General features: G+C 33.2%; 1 protein-coding gene across 1 annotated transcript; it reads left to right on the plus strand.

Annotated features, from left to right (window-relative positions):
* The first annotated feature begins 11,841 nt into the window (after window positions 1-11,841).
* LOC139875882 (zinc finger protein GIS-like) lies at window positions 11,842-12,489 on the plus strand. The gene has a single exon (XM_071863175.1). It carries the CDS (start codon window positions 11,842-11,844, stop codon window positions 12,487-12,489), a length of 648 nt encoding a protein of 215 aa, XP_071719276.1.
* The last annotated feature ends 3,092 nt before the right edge of the window (window positions 12,490-15,581 follow it).

Raw genomic sequence — 15,581 nt, forward strand, 5'->3', positions numbered from 1 at the left:
TATTAAGATCATCGAACGCCCGATAAGCCTTTAGAGCGTTCGACGTTGATATATGATAATTAGGCTACCTCGGCTCATTCAATCAATGGTATATTATAATTGAGATCGCCTGATCGATTGAGTTCATATGACTTATCATATCATCCGTCAAGTTCTAAACTGCTTGAATAACTTGTTTGGTGATATACCATGCACGCATTAAGTTCGTCCGATAATCAAGCTCATCCTCGATCATCAATACGATCGATGGCCCTAAACACTAAACCCTAAACCCTAAAATCTAAACCCTAAACACTAAACCCTATACCCTAAACCCTAAACATTAAACCATAAACCCTAACCCTAAACCCTTATAAACCATAAACCTAAACCCAAAACCCTAAATTACCCTAGTCATTAAACCATAAACCTTAAACCCCAAACACTAAATCATTAACCCAATACCTAGCCAAAAATTCAAACGAGAACCATAAAAATGGCGAGAACTGCGAGAACCATTGAATTTCAAGGATTTTGACACCACGTGATCGACTTGATTCCTATATAAATGTTAATGGATAGTAATTAAGATTTAAAAAAATATTTTAAAAAAACATATAATCTAACCCTTAAAAACATATAATCTAACCATATAAATATTAGATATATATAATTTCTCGTATGTACGTGCAGGTCTATTGTGAGCAAGCAAACATTTATGCCCTAAACCCTATGCCCTAAGGTACCGTCCTAAACCCTTATATCCCAAACCCGGCCTATACCTAAACCCTAAACCCTGAATCCTAAACCCTAAAATTGTCCTATACCCTAAACCCTACACGCACCATAATCCCTAATTAGCATGAACATTAATTAAACCGTGCATATATACCCTAATAAACATTATATTAAACCATAAACAACCCTAAATACTAAATCATTAGTGCTGTATATTATAGCTAGCTTTAAGCTTGTCCAAATTGATGTTATGATTATACGTCACCCTTAAGATCTTCTGATATGCTTTAACCTCGTCCGATAAGCCTAGGTGTATAAGATCTATTTGGACATGCTTAACCTACATTATTTATATTATATTATATTATATTTTATATTTTATTAATTATTTGAATTCTTATCTTAAACTTATATTACTACTCACATCTTAAAATTGGATGTATCATAATAATCATAATTCAAAATTATTATTATTATTATTAATTATATTACCATTAACAATTTATAATAACATCGTACGTATGTAATTGCAATCGGTCATCATCAGTTATTGAAGATGTGTTTGCAGATGTAAGTTAATATTGTACGTAATTGAAGACATAAGTTAATTGCAATCATCAATAAATTGGGTCACCTTGTTTCATACGCTTTGTTCATACCTCTGCATACGAAAAAGGACTTGACAAATTTATTGAACCATGTTAATTTATTTCTCCTACTTACTGAACACACGAATATATATATATATATATATATATATATATATATATATATATATATATATATATATATATATATATATATATATATATATATATATATATATATATGTTATATTTTAATTAATTAAATGTGTTTGTAAAATACAGGTCTATGATGGACTCGACTTGGATGTCTAAATGTAGATCTACCCCTGAATTCGAAGAAGGACTAGACAAATTTTTAGAACGTATTTTCTCTAAAAAGGAAATAGGTGGTCAGATATATTGTTCATGCATAAATTGTGGTAATCTCAAACGGGTTGATCGGGTTGAGGCTAAATCACATCTGCTATGTGACGGGTTTTTCGAAGGCTATAAAATTCCAACTGTGCTTTTCGAACCAGATGATACATTAATGTGGGATGCTAAAGATGATATGGAAGGATCGGCTGAATGCGTCTTCCATATGTTTGAAGATGAAGATGAAGATGAAGATGAAGTCGATATCCAAGAAACTTAAAATCAGAGTACTGTACCAAACATAAATGCTGAAAGGTTTTATAAAGTATTGGTAGATGCAAAGAAAGAAATATATCCAGGCTGTAAGTTCTCTGTTCTTTCGTTTATTGTTAGACTCTTCCATTAGAAGTGTGTTGGAAAATATAATGAAAAAGGATTCAGCATGATTCTCGACACAATGAGGGAAGCCTTCCCTCATGCTTCCATACCGAAGTCATTGTATGAAGTCAGGAAGTTAATAAGAGAGTTGGGTCTTGGTTATGAGAAAATTGATGCTTGTCAAAATGATTGTATGTTGTACTGGAAAAAAACAAGGAAAAAATTATATGTGACGTATGTCTGACCTCAAGATATAAACAAAGTAACAATAATGATTCTGGAGAGGAGTCAACCACACAAGCTGATAATGATGGTGATTATAAAGCTAAGAAGGTTGGAGCAAAATTGTCGCGTTATTTTCCACTCATACCATGGTTGCAAAGATTGTTAATGTCCCCTAAAACGGCTGAGTCCATGAGATGGCATCAAGAGATTCGTACGAAAGATGGTCTATTAAGACATCCTGCAGATTCACCAGCCTGAAAAACATTCGATTATCAGAATCGTGAATTTGCTAAAGAACCTCGTAATGTGAGGCTTGGTTTGGCGAGTGATGGGTTTAAACCTTTTGTAAACATGAGTGTTTCATATAGTACCTGGCCTGTTGTTTTGATAACGTATAATCTACCACCATGGTTGTGCATGAAAAAACCTTTTTTGTTACTAACTTTACTTATACACCTGATCCATCTGCTCCAGGTAATAATATAGACGTCTATATGCAACCTCTAATTGATGAGTAAAAGGAGTTGCGGGATACTAGAGTTAATACTTATGATGCATCAACAAAGAGTAACTTCCCATTGCGTGCATGTTTGATATGGACGATAAGTGACTTTCCTGCTTATGCGAATTTATCGGGTTGAAGCATGAAAGGTAAATTAGCACTAAACCCTATACGGTTTTCAAACTCCCACAAAGAAAGCTTCATGGCACATCATCGCTGGTTGGAAATGTTGCATGCTTTCCGTTTTTTAAAAGATGATTTTGATACGGAAGAACATGAAGGGCCACCACGTTGCTTAACAGGGGAACAAGTGCTTGCGGAGCTGGAAGGTTTTAATATAAAATTTGGAAAACTTGTGAAGGATAACCCATCCTTACCATATAACTGAAAGAAGAGAAGTATGTTTTTTGAGTTACCATACTGGAAAGATAACTTAATACGTCATAATATATACTTAATGCATACTAAAAAGAATGTATGTGATAGTGTCATTGGAGCGTTAATGAATATAGATGGAAAGACCAAGGATCATTTAAAAGCACGTCATGATTTGAAAGAAATGGGTATTATACCTGAACTTCATCCAGAACCTTTACCAAATGGCAAAGTGTATTTGCCTCCTGCATGTTTCGTATTGGATAAAAAGGAGAAAGAAAAATTTTGTAAGGTGCTAAAAGGGGTGAAAGTGCCAGATGGTTATGCTGCTAATATTTCTAGGTGCATTTAGGTAAAATCTCCCAAAATTTTAGGCCTAAAAAGTCGCGATAATCATATTTTGATGCAGCAGTTGCTTCCCGTGGCCATACGAAATATTTTACCTCGCGATATGCGTTCTGTTATCATGAAGTTATGTCGGTACTACAGACAATTATGCTCAAAAGTTCTTAAGACTACTGGTTTAATTCGGATGGAAAAATATATTGTAAAAATACTTTGTGATTTAGAAAGGATTTTTCCACCGTCATTTTTTGATGTCATGATTCATCTATCGGTTCATCTAGCTTCAGAGGCCAGATTAGGGGGACCTGTTCATTATCGTTGGATGTATTCAATCGAGAGGTGACCATTTATGCTGTAGTAAATTATACTGTACTTGTTTAAATATATATGACTGTTTTGAATCTGATATAAACTTTTTTGGCCACTGATCAGGTATTTAGCAACATTAAAATCTTATGTGCAAAACAGGAGTAAATCCGAGGGTTCAATTATCGAAGGATATCTAGCTGAAGAGTGTGTTTCATTTTGTTCTTTGTATTTAGCCAGTGATGTTGAGACTATACATAATAAGACTAGTCGGAATCATGATGATGGTGGTGAGGAGACTGCTTTACCAATATTTTGTATGTCTGGTCGACCCATTGGTGCAACAAATGTAGTACAACTCGGATACGACACTTTGGCTATTGCACACTCATATGTGTTGTTCAATTTTAGTGAAATAGTATCTTTTTATATGAAATTGTGTAATTTTGACGATAATGTACATATATTATTCTCTTTTTGTTACTTTGATTGCAGAGAGCATCTGAATATTCTAAGTCAAGAAAATCTGCATAAACGTAAGCGTTACATTGAATCATGTTGATGAGGATATGGCTGGGGATAACAGAATCACAAGTGATATAACGGCATTGGCAAACGGTCCATATATGGTTGTAAAGAAATATAATGGATATATCATAAATGGTATCCGATTTCACATTAAAGATGTAGAGTAGAATAGGACAACACAAAATAGCGTGCTTATGATTGATGCCGTAACAAGTAGCTTATCGAGTGCTAGCGATAACAATCTGATTTTGGGATATGTAACTTACTATGGTGTTTTAAATGATATAATCGAGTTGCAGTATGGTGAAAAGAAAGTAGTTTTATTCCATTGTGATTGGATATCAGGTGGTTCCAGGATAAATGTTGATGAGAACGGGTTTACGACACTCAATTTTTGAGGTATGAAGCCAACTAAAGAGCCTTATATTCTAGCTTCGCAAGCACAACATCATTCTATGTTCAAGATCGTGCTCGTAAAGGTTGGAAAGTTGTGATCAAGACAACACCTAGAGATAATTTTGACATGGATGAACAAACGTGTATCGATGATGTAGAAACACATTTGCAGAGTGACACACTGATGGGTCCTCAACTTGTAGAAAATGCGAATATTGAATAGATTACGCTTATAAAAATTACTAAATTCAACATATTTAAATTTATAAAAATAAAACTTACGTTTATCAGCACATATAATCATTTATGGGATAGATTTTGTTTTTTGAAAGGCAAAATTTTTATTGATATATCACAATTGTTTACACATACAACTATATGAACTAGTAACACGAACAGTCAACCACGAAATATTTACAAAAGACCACGACAAAATTTTGATGTTAAGAAATGGAAATTATTTTGTAGTGGTAACATAGATTTGAATCTATAATCATCAACTAGATAAATAATAATTTTATTAGTTTGGAAAAATACTCATGTGATGTAAGACTCAATGTTTTGGTGGGTTGTTTTGTTTTTTTATTTGAGTATATTTGAAATACTTTACTGTATGTCATTTTTGCTCAAAAGAAACCTAAACAACCACCAAATCCTCCATGACGAAATCAGGTTTTTGTTTCTTCATGATCAGCATTTACCTTTCTTTAAACTTATCGATACACTTTATAAGGGTTTATCGATATCAAAACCTGATCGATATTGCTTAGGTTTTACTCCGTAGTTTTTAGTTTTAATGCACTTTTAAATGAACTAATTAATGGATTTGCACGAATTTGTGTTCTTTATTTGCACATTAGGGTTTATATGCATTTGTTTGTTTACTGGTTTAATCAATTTACAACTATATACATATATGCAGGTGTAACTAATGTCATGAGGTCTATTAATTTAGGGTTTATATGCATCTGTTTGTTTGCAGGTGTAATCAATTTACAACTATACACATATATGCAGGTGTAATTAATGCCATGAGGTTTATCATGAATTTAGGGTTTATATGCATCTGTTTTTTTTTTGCAGGTGTAATCAATTTACAACTATACACATATATGCATCTGTAATCAATTTACAACTATACACATCTCTTAAGGAGACAATTGTTTGTTTGCATCTTTTAAGGAAAAAATGATCTGTTTGCATCTTTTAAGGAAACAATTGTTTGTATGCATCTGTTGTAAATGTTTGTTTGTTTTAGCCCTCTACCGGCTTACTAGATGGTTTGGTAATATATAATTTTTAGCTATTAAGATTTTTTTCTTCCCTTAACTGCAGAATTCAGTGCTGATAATTCTAACCCAAGTAAATGGGAAAAGGGCTCGTGTTCAAAAGCCCTTTAGATGAAACTGAAGTGTCTGATGATAGTCCAGATGTTGTAGTCATCAGTGAAAGCGACAAATATTTGGGTGACTTAGAGGCTCACTAACCATAGACATTGGAGTTCTTTCTTTTAGGCAACAAGCATTCTGAAAACGACAAATGTTTTTACTCTGCTTGTGCCTGAGAGAAATAATTATGATCTCTATGGTCTGATTATGGATCATATCAAGGAGTTCGGTTATTCGTTCAACCGAAGATCTCGTTAATTTGGCTTCAACACAAGTTTCACATTTATAGGGCACAACCCGTTAAAATATACATTCACTTTTGGTCAACATGACCTTTTGAACATACTTTCCTTTTTTGTTTAAACGCCAAACTTGTTCAACAAACATCCGGACACCAGATTCCTTACGAATCTCAGGAACATACAACACATTATTCAATGTGAGTTCCTATCCAGAAGTAAAATTTTCCATGATCATCACTCTGGAATATAAACTAAAATAAACCGTTTTAGCAAAACAGAAAATTTCAGTCAGCAAATACCACATGAACTGAATTAATTCGGGTTTTCAACCCAAATAAAAGTTTCATTTTACCTTGAAGAAACTGAGTTAAACCAAACGTGTTTCAATACAACTAGGTTAAACCAATCAAGTTTTAACCAAATAGGTAAACCGAGCAGGTTTCAACCTAAACAAGTAAACCAAATAGGTTTAAACCCAACCGGGTAAACCAAATAGGTTTCGACCCAAAAAAGTAAACCAAACAGGTTTAAACTCAAACGGGTAACCCAACAGGTTTCAACCCTACAGTTAAACCAAGCAGGTTTAAACAAAAACATGTAAACCAAACATGTTAAAACCAAAAGGTTTATACTAAACGATTAAACTAAACAATTTCAACAAAACCGGTTAAACCAAACATGTTTAAGCTCAACTATTAAACAAACAAGTTTAAATCCGGTTTAATAACAGTCTAAAACTGTCTCGAAGATAGTCTATAACCAGTGTCGAATACTGTCTGGAAACAGATCGAAATACAGTTCGATATCAGTCCGAAAACACGTTATAGAACAATCGACTTGCACACAAGTAATCTAAATGATTCCAAACCTGAACCGCGCTCACAATTTGAGCATCATGTTCCCTTTAGGAACTTGGAAGTGGTTTCAGCCAAGAACCCCGCAAGGTTCAGCCAAGAACCTCGCAAGGTTCAGTCAAGAACCTCGCAAGGTTCAGTTAAGAACCTCGCAAGGTTCAGTCAAGATCCTTGCAGAGTTCCGTCAAGAACCTCGCAAGGTTCAATGAAGAACCTCGCAAGGTTCAGTCAAGAATCTCGCAAGGTTCCCTCAAGAACCTCGCAAGGTTCCGTCAAGAACCTCGCAAGGTTCGGTCAAGAACCTCACAAGGTTCGGTCAAGAACCTCATAAGGTTCAACATGGTCAGTTAAACGAACATCTTTTACTGCCAACGTTTAAAGCTCACACCGGTGAACTTTTCAAGTTTCTCAACATGAGAAAGAATCGTATTTGAAGGCAGTGGAACTATCCCAACATTGACAATGATAGTGGATATCATAATTGGTTTAAGTAAACCGTTTAAATAGCGATGCCGAAGTTGGATCACAATAAATATATTACAAATATATATATATATACTATATTGTTATCTAAATTCATAGAATATATAGTAAAATCACAAACGTATATAGATAAATATTTCAAAGGTCCACAAATATTCTGATCTATATGTTAATCATTACGATATATATAATCATCTATCTATAGTTTCTATTAAAATCCTATAATGATGATGTCATTATTAGGCTATTTTCTTTGTTAACAAAAAAGAAAAAAGAAAAAGAAAAAAATCTAAGCAATCTTGATGATGTCATTAACATTAATTAAATATTTTATTATTTATTTAAGGTTTTTATCATATATAACCTTCTTAACTTTAATAATAACATATTTACCCACTTAAATATGATTATATCATATGAGCCCATTTTAAACATATAAACTCATCATATTTACTCATTTATTCAACCTTAATGTGATACGTCTTTATGCCCTAATTTTTTAGCAGCAATTATTCATGCTTGCTTTTTTTTTCTTCTCCGAGCTATATACTATGATATTAACTACCATAATCAATACATGCTATTCATCTAATCCTAAATGGTATAAAGCTATTATAAGGTAAGGATACATAATGTGATCACTATTAGTTATCTTTATATATCTTTAGCTGACTGGAATTTTTTTTATTGTTGTTAATTTCTCTTAATTGATAGGCTACGGATACTATAAATCATGTTTCGTCAATATATTTGTAAAAACAATGACAAGTTTCTTAGTGTGGTTCCACGGGTCATTAAACTAAATGACTTTAGCATTTACGTTCACTTAATACATAAAACACATTGTTAAACTGTTTCATACATCAACAAAATAACGCAAATATGTTCTACGAACATACTCATACATGCGCCTATATTAGCAAATTACAAGCATACTCATGTTCAATTTGATTACAAATCAAAAATTGCAACTTGTATATTTTAATGGAACATTTACATCACTAAGCAAATAAATAACTTAAATATGTTACATAAGTAAATTCATATGCATATAGCCATAAGTATAATTCTTAACACGGCTGGGTATAGTAATTATATAGTTAGCAACTATATTCAATAACAATATATGTTGAAACAGTAGCATCAACATAGAACATCAATTTTATTATGGTCTGATTATCTCAATTCTCATATAATAGCAAGTTTATAAACAGCATATTATAAAACCAAATTATAGATCGATGTATAATTAATCCGAGCAAGACAGTATATATTGAATTATATGATCGATATCCAAATAGATAAACTAAAAGCATACATGTGTTCACTTTTGTTCACACATAAGCATGCAACAATTTTAACAATTCAAGTTCACAAATATGAATCATAGATAGTAGGTTAACACATGGTGTTATAATAAACGTACAAAAGTTTAAAAATTCGTGCTTGAACTATAATCTATTCATTAATTTCATTAATTCATTAATCCTCTAAAACAAATAACATTCAGATTTCACAGATTATGGATACGAATAGATTATAATATGTTCAGCAAAAACTCGGACAAAATCTGACAATAGCGAAAAGAAAAAGAATACTTCGTAGAAAATAAACTCGTGTTAATAAGAACATGCGCCGCAATTTAATAAAACGAACAATAGACATAGGCAGGCATGGTTACACACGTTTCAGTTTATTTAAGCATATAATCCGATTATTCAAACATCTCAATTTCGTATAAGATTCTGTTTAAGTTTGTAGGTAAAATATATATGAAACTGAAATAACAAAACATGTTATCACAAAAGTAATAATCAGATTACTAATTAATAATAAAAAGGAGAAGGTTAAAAAACGATCTAACCGATAATAGGTTGAACCAGACTTGTGTTTGACACAGTTCCCTTAAAACCGGTCCGAAGCAGCGTACTGCCGGACTTGACCACTTGCCTGAAAGGTAACGGGAACTGGAAGACCTTGTTGCGGCTGAGAGAAAACTCTAATCATATAAGAATGCTTATATGATTTTTAGTGTGTCTCTACAAACCCTATATGCATCTATTTCTAGTGAAAACCAATGCCTTAGGTTTGCTCCCATTTCCGATGTGGGAAAAATGGAAAACCTTTCTAGATTTTCACCAAACTGTCAACTTTGAGATTCGATATCTCATTCACCTTTAATCTGTTTTAGACACATTTTATATCATTGCAAAGCCTTTGTTAGAGGCTACAAAACCCACTAAACAGATATCAATATATAACACTCTATTATATATTAAATTGTGTCTAAATATTGGTGAAACACACACTTTTCATCAAATTTTTTCAACACTTTGGTGAAAATTCGGAAAGCCCACATTGTAGCGAAAACAATAGTAATTTATAGACAAAAAAATGATGTCTTATGCTTCAGATCCATCTGTGGGATAAGAAAGGAATCTAAGAAAGCATAAGAAATATATAAATCGACATCATCTTCAACACTGCGTAACCAAATAAATTTTAACCTGGGGAGCAAGGTACTAAAAATTCGATTACATTTCTCACCTAATCCTAAAACTTTAACTTACTATTAGCCAAACGACATATATATTGTAATTAAATTCATAAATGTTGTTTGGCTAATACTTACACCCGATGACTTATATGTAAGAAGGTTTAATCTATTGATCAGAATCTTCTTTAGAAACATTTAAAACTTCAAAAAAGTATTTTACATCTACTGCATAAGTAGAAGATGATATACAATGAACTTATGAACATGCAAAGTTTGAAGTAAAAACTTACACTTTTGTCTGAAGTTAGTTTTTTTACTGCCCATCCATCACAAAAAAAAAAAATTTGAATATATCTATAAAAGTTTTATGGGTCAAAGATGGTATTGATATCAACTTAGCATTTACACTACCTTAATAAGAAAACAACTCAAAAAATTTAATACATCACCATTTTGTATAAGATATACAATCTATCAAATTTTATTTCAAGTTAGGTTTATTACTGCCCATCCATCACAATTTTGTTTTTAATATCTATAAAAGCACAAACTAAATAAAAGCAAATAAAGTGAAACGCAAAATGTAAAGGAACCATGAAAATTACCTTGAAACAGATAGATATCACTGTGGAGCCAAAAACCTAAAACAATAACACACAGAACATCCAAAAATCTAAATCAATGTCGTAAACAAAAACATATTAAACGATATAAGCAATGAATCAGAAATCACCTTTGAGAGACGAACTTGCGTTAGATTGGCACTAATCGCTGCCATGAAATTAAAAACCCTAGGGTTAAATCGCCTGATGATATGAAATCCAAAACAGTAACTGACTGAAGATCCAAACCCATAAGATTAGATGATACTCTCGCAGACAAAGACTCGCAAAATCCAAAACGCTAGTGTTAAATCCAAACCACCGCCACCAGGAAAAGAAACCAGTGGATGAAATGGTGGTTCACAAACGAAATCGATGAAACCGAGTGTCAATTCGAAGTATTCGCCGGAAACCTTCGAGTTAAAGGAGGAGCAGACACGTAAAAGCAGTGAGGATTGGGAGGTACGAAGTGTGGTGGGTTTAGGGTTTTATTTCTTTTAAATAAGGGGAAGGGCTTAATGTCGTTTTGGGCGAATTTGTGAGTGAAATGGCAGAAAATCAGGTACGTATTAGTATATAAGGTTAATGTAACAATTTATACGCGATATAGTGTATACAAAAGTTAAAGTCTTTAGTTTTATATTTTTAATATTGATGTGTAAACTATTAACGAGTCAATCCGCTATATCGCGCACGGGTGACCAACCTCGTTTATAACATTGGTTGGACAACATAAATTTGAGCATGTTTAGCATCAATGACTCCCTTACTCCATTTCCTCTATGTAGTCCCCACCCTTTCTCCATAATACAAATCTATGCTTCACTCTTTCCTTCTTTCTTGTTAATATGCCCTTTTTATACACCACTATCTTCAGTTATTATCATATACTATCATCTATACTTCTTATCTTGATGCATATAATCAATTCATAGTTCATAGTTCTTCTTATAGCCAAGTTGCTTCACTTAAACTCACTCACATTTTGTTTTTCTAGTAACTTAAGTATAAGTTATACTTCCCAATATCCCCATTTTAGACACAAAATTACTACTTTTACTAATGGGTACCTTTAGATCAAAATCTTCCAACTCAACTACTATCCAAACTCTTGATATTGGAACTTTCTCTCAACTTCCATTCACCCCACCCAAAGAAAACACAATTAGACTCTTTGGTAAAGAATTCGGTTGCAACGATTTAGCCACAATATCAACTTCTTCTTCCAAAAATGCTACCATCATCTATGAAGAACCCAAAGACAATAACCGTATGTTTGAGTGCAATTATTGTCGTAGAAACTTCACTACATCACAAGCACTTGGAGGCCATCAAAACGCACACAGAAAGGAACGTTTACAAGCTAAACGGTCCCACAATAACTCCGCCATGATCCACTCTAGTTCCTATAAGTCACAATTTCCTAGTTTGCCAAACTTTCACCATCAATATCTTACAACCACCTCAACACACCATTCTAGTTTTAAGTTTTTTGGTAGAAAATTGCCATCTTATATCTCGAATCAAAGACCTATAGACGGAAGGCCATTAGCACCATGGCGATCTTTAATGAGGGTTCAGAATTCGACTATGATCAACCATCGCGGTTTATTAAATTATTCTAACTCCAGCTCGAATTCTCAAAGTGTATATATGCAAGATTTGGATCCATCTTTGCATGAACAAGTTAGTTTAGATTTGCATCTTTAGTAATTGTCTATTATCATGTTTCTAATTCTCCTTTTGAAGTCTAAGAAACTTCACTAGATGATGATCATGTAAACATATTGGAAGTGAAGTGGATTCACCCTTATTTTGATGAATAAGGATTCTACAATTTTGCTGTATGTATCCAACTTTTAACAACCGATCATTTATATGTGTCGAAATATGATTTTACTAGTACTTCATTTAATGTCTACGGTTTAATTACATTGTTTAAAAAGTTATCTTGTCCAACAGGTCGTTATTATCATGTTCTAATGCATATATTTAATAAATAATGTCAAATAAACAACCATTCGAAAATATACAATAAACAACCATTCACGACAAATAAACAACCATTCACGACGACGATAAATAAAAAGATATCTTGTCTAACAGGTCGTTATTAGCATGTATATGCAGCGATCCAACAAGACACAATCTTGTAAAATGCTTATATACTTTGTTGGAAATCATTGATACAAATATTTTAAATTGTAATTAGCTAATTTATCATGAGCATAAAAAGATTAATTTATAATGTTTAGACCCCAACTACTAATAGCTCACTAAAAACTTAACCACAAAACTCTAATTGCAAATTCAAAACGCTGCATTCTGGAGTTTTTTTATAGCGGAAAAGATAAATGAAAAAGAAAATAAAAGAATGAAAATGAATGTAATTTATATATTCTCGAGTTGAAAAGAAATAAACAAAAAATAATCAAAATAGACAATTTTACAATTATATAATGTTGTCAACGAAACATTGCTTCAACGGCATCCCCTTCACCTTGTGTGTTGGGGTTGGGGGCAGTGGCGGAACTTGAACACGGATACAAATTAGGCATGAGCAAATAAACTGAAATACCGAAACTGAACCGGTACTGAACCGATATCGGTACCGAAAATGGAACCGAAAGGGATTCGGTATCGGTTTCGGTTCCAGGAATCGGAGGTTTTCGGTTTCGGTACGGTACGATACGGTTCCAGTATTTTTTTCGAGAAATCGGTATTTGGTACCGAAATTTAATATTCCAGATTTTATTCTTTATAATAATAGGTCCATCTCATATAACTTATATACTCCGTAAATATATAGTTACCAATTAAGCTTTGACCTTTAATCTAACTAGAATTATAAACAATACGGGAGTCTTTAATCCACGCGGTAAACTCCTATATATGTTTACATGAATTTTAGTTGATTTTTTTTATAAATTAAAAATGTATGCATTTAATTTGATAAGAAGTATGCTAATGTGGCTACATATAATGATGTTTGTAAGTATTGACATTATTTTCTAGTTTTTTTTTTTAATCTTGATTTGGATTTTGCTAAACACACTATGTCAGCCTCCATATTTCGAAGTCTTTTTACATAAACAAATCAAAATTCACTATTTTTAAACTTTACAATAACTAATATATATAGGCAGGATCAATGGGGAAGTAACCAATCGGGGGGAAGCGGGGGGAAGCAACAATTTTATTTTTTTCGTTTTTTTGGAGTTTTTTTAGGCATCAAGATCACACGAAAATATGAACATTTAAAAAAGACACTTCGTGACGAATGTGATGTCCCGTACAAAACCATCGTGTACGAATCATCAACAACAGGATCATTACAAGGTTAAGTACTATATGGTGTAATTAAAGAAGTTGCATTCACGATAAAAAGGTGATGTCATAACCGACATCAAATGTTTTACATTTCAAAAGCATGCTTCACTAAGTAGAAGCAAATAATAAGTGTATGTGACCACAATGGTCGTTACAAGTCATAGTTCAAAAGTACGAATGTTTGAATGCAAAATAAAGTAGTTCATGCGATGACAACTCTAAGCAGCGGGTGTCTACAGCACGACTAGTACACAGCGGAAGCTAACCTCAAGCACCTGAGAAAAACATGCTTAAAAACTTCAACACAAAGGTTGGTGAGCTATAGTTTAAGTATAACAGTATGTAAGGTAGGCCACGAGATTTCAGTGCTACAAAGAGCGTTTCAAAACAGTATGATAAAGTATATGTTAACCGTGGGCACTTGGTAACTAACTTAACGTTTATATCCCCTGAAAGTACACTTGGCAAGTGCGTATGTCTACGAAGTATTAAACACTCGTTAAATGCTAGCGCTACTAGCCCGAGTGGGGATGTCAAACCCTATGGATCCATATCTAAGATTCGCGTTCACGGTTCAAAAACCAATGATTAAACGTTACCGAGCTAAAGGGAATGTTTATGCCGTTGTATAACCCACACATATATAAGTTTAAGTACTCGTGCCTAGTATGTAAAACATAAAATCCGCATGTATTCTCAGTTCCCAAAATAAGTTTAAAGTAAAAAGGGAATGCTATAACTCACAATGATAATGTAGTCGTAAAGTCGGTTCGGAAAAGGTGTGCAAGTAATCGGTCCGAAGGTCCTCAACCTAAGGCAAATAGTACTAAGTCAGTAATTCGTCTTAATAGGTTTAAAAGTATGTAATTAAGGTCTTAAGGGTCATCATCATTCATCATTAAACAAAAGGCGTAAAGTAGGTTTCGTTTATGAAAGTAGTTTAAAACAAAGTCTGACTTCAGTCAGTCACCACGGCCTCTACCCTTACTGAATTAAGGTGAGACCAGTGGCCATGGCTCCTTTTATGAGTCCCTTAAGTGTGGTAAAAATTCCAGAAGCAAACTCGTCTTCGTTTGACCGTGGCGACGGTCTAAGTGCGAGTAGGTCAGAAATTTCTGCACAACGTTAAAGGACATAGTGACGATCGGAGGGCCATAAATCCTAAACCATAACTCGGATTAAGACGAGTCCTATATGAAAGGTTATCTACTCGAAATGTTCTATCTAAAAATCAAGGTTAGAACAGCCCAGGTCTACTGGTCTGTTACAGAAACATCAGATCAATAGCTTTTGGACAGAAACAGTAAGTTTAAAAGGGTTCCGGTGGTCTTGGTGCTTGATGTTCATCATGGTTCTCATCCTTGATGCATATAGCTTCAAGTGTACAACTTATTGATGTATCTACATCATCTTAACCAAGTCTTGACCATCATAACCCTAGTGTAGTCTAAGACATGAAGCACAACTCACTT

Source organism: Rutidosis leptorrhynchoides, chromosome 11, assembly GCF_046630445.1.
Source record: "Rutidosis leptorrhynchoides isolate AG116_Rl617_1_P2 chromosome 11, CSIRO_AGI_Rlap_v1, whole genome shotgun sequence".
NCBI lineage: Eukaryota > Viridiplantae > Streptophyta > Magnoliopsida > Asterales > Asteraceae > Rutidosis > Rutidosis leptorrhynchoides.

Excerpts from the sequence above, each read along its gene's own strand:
- LOC139875882 (XM_071863175.1), top strand. The coding sequence starts at position 11,842 with ATGGGTACCTTTAGATCAAAATCTTCCAACTCAACTACTATCCAAACT.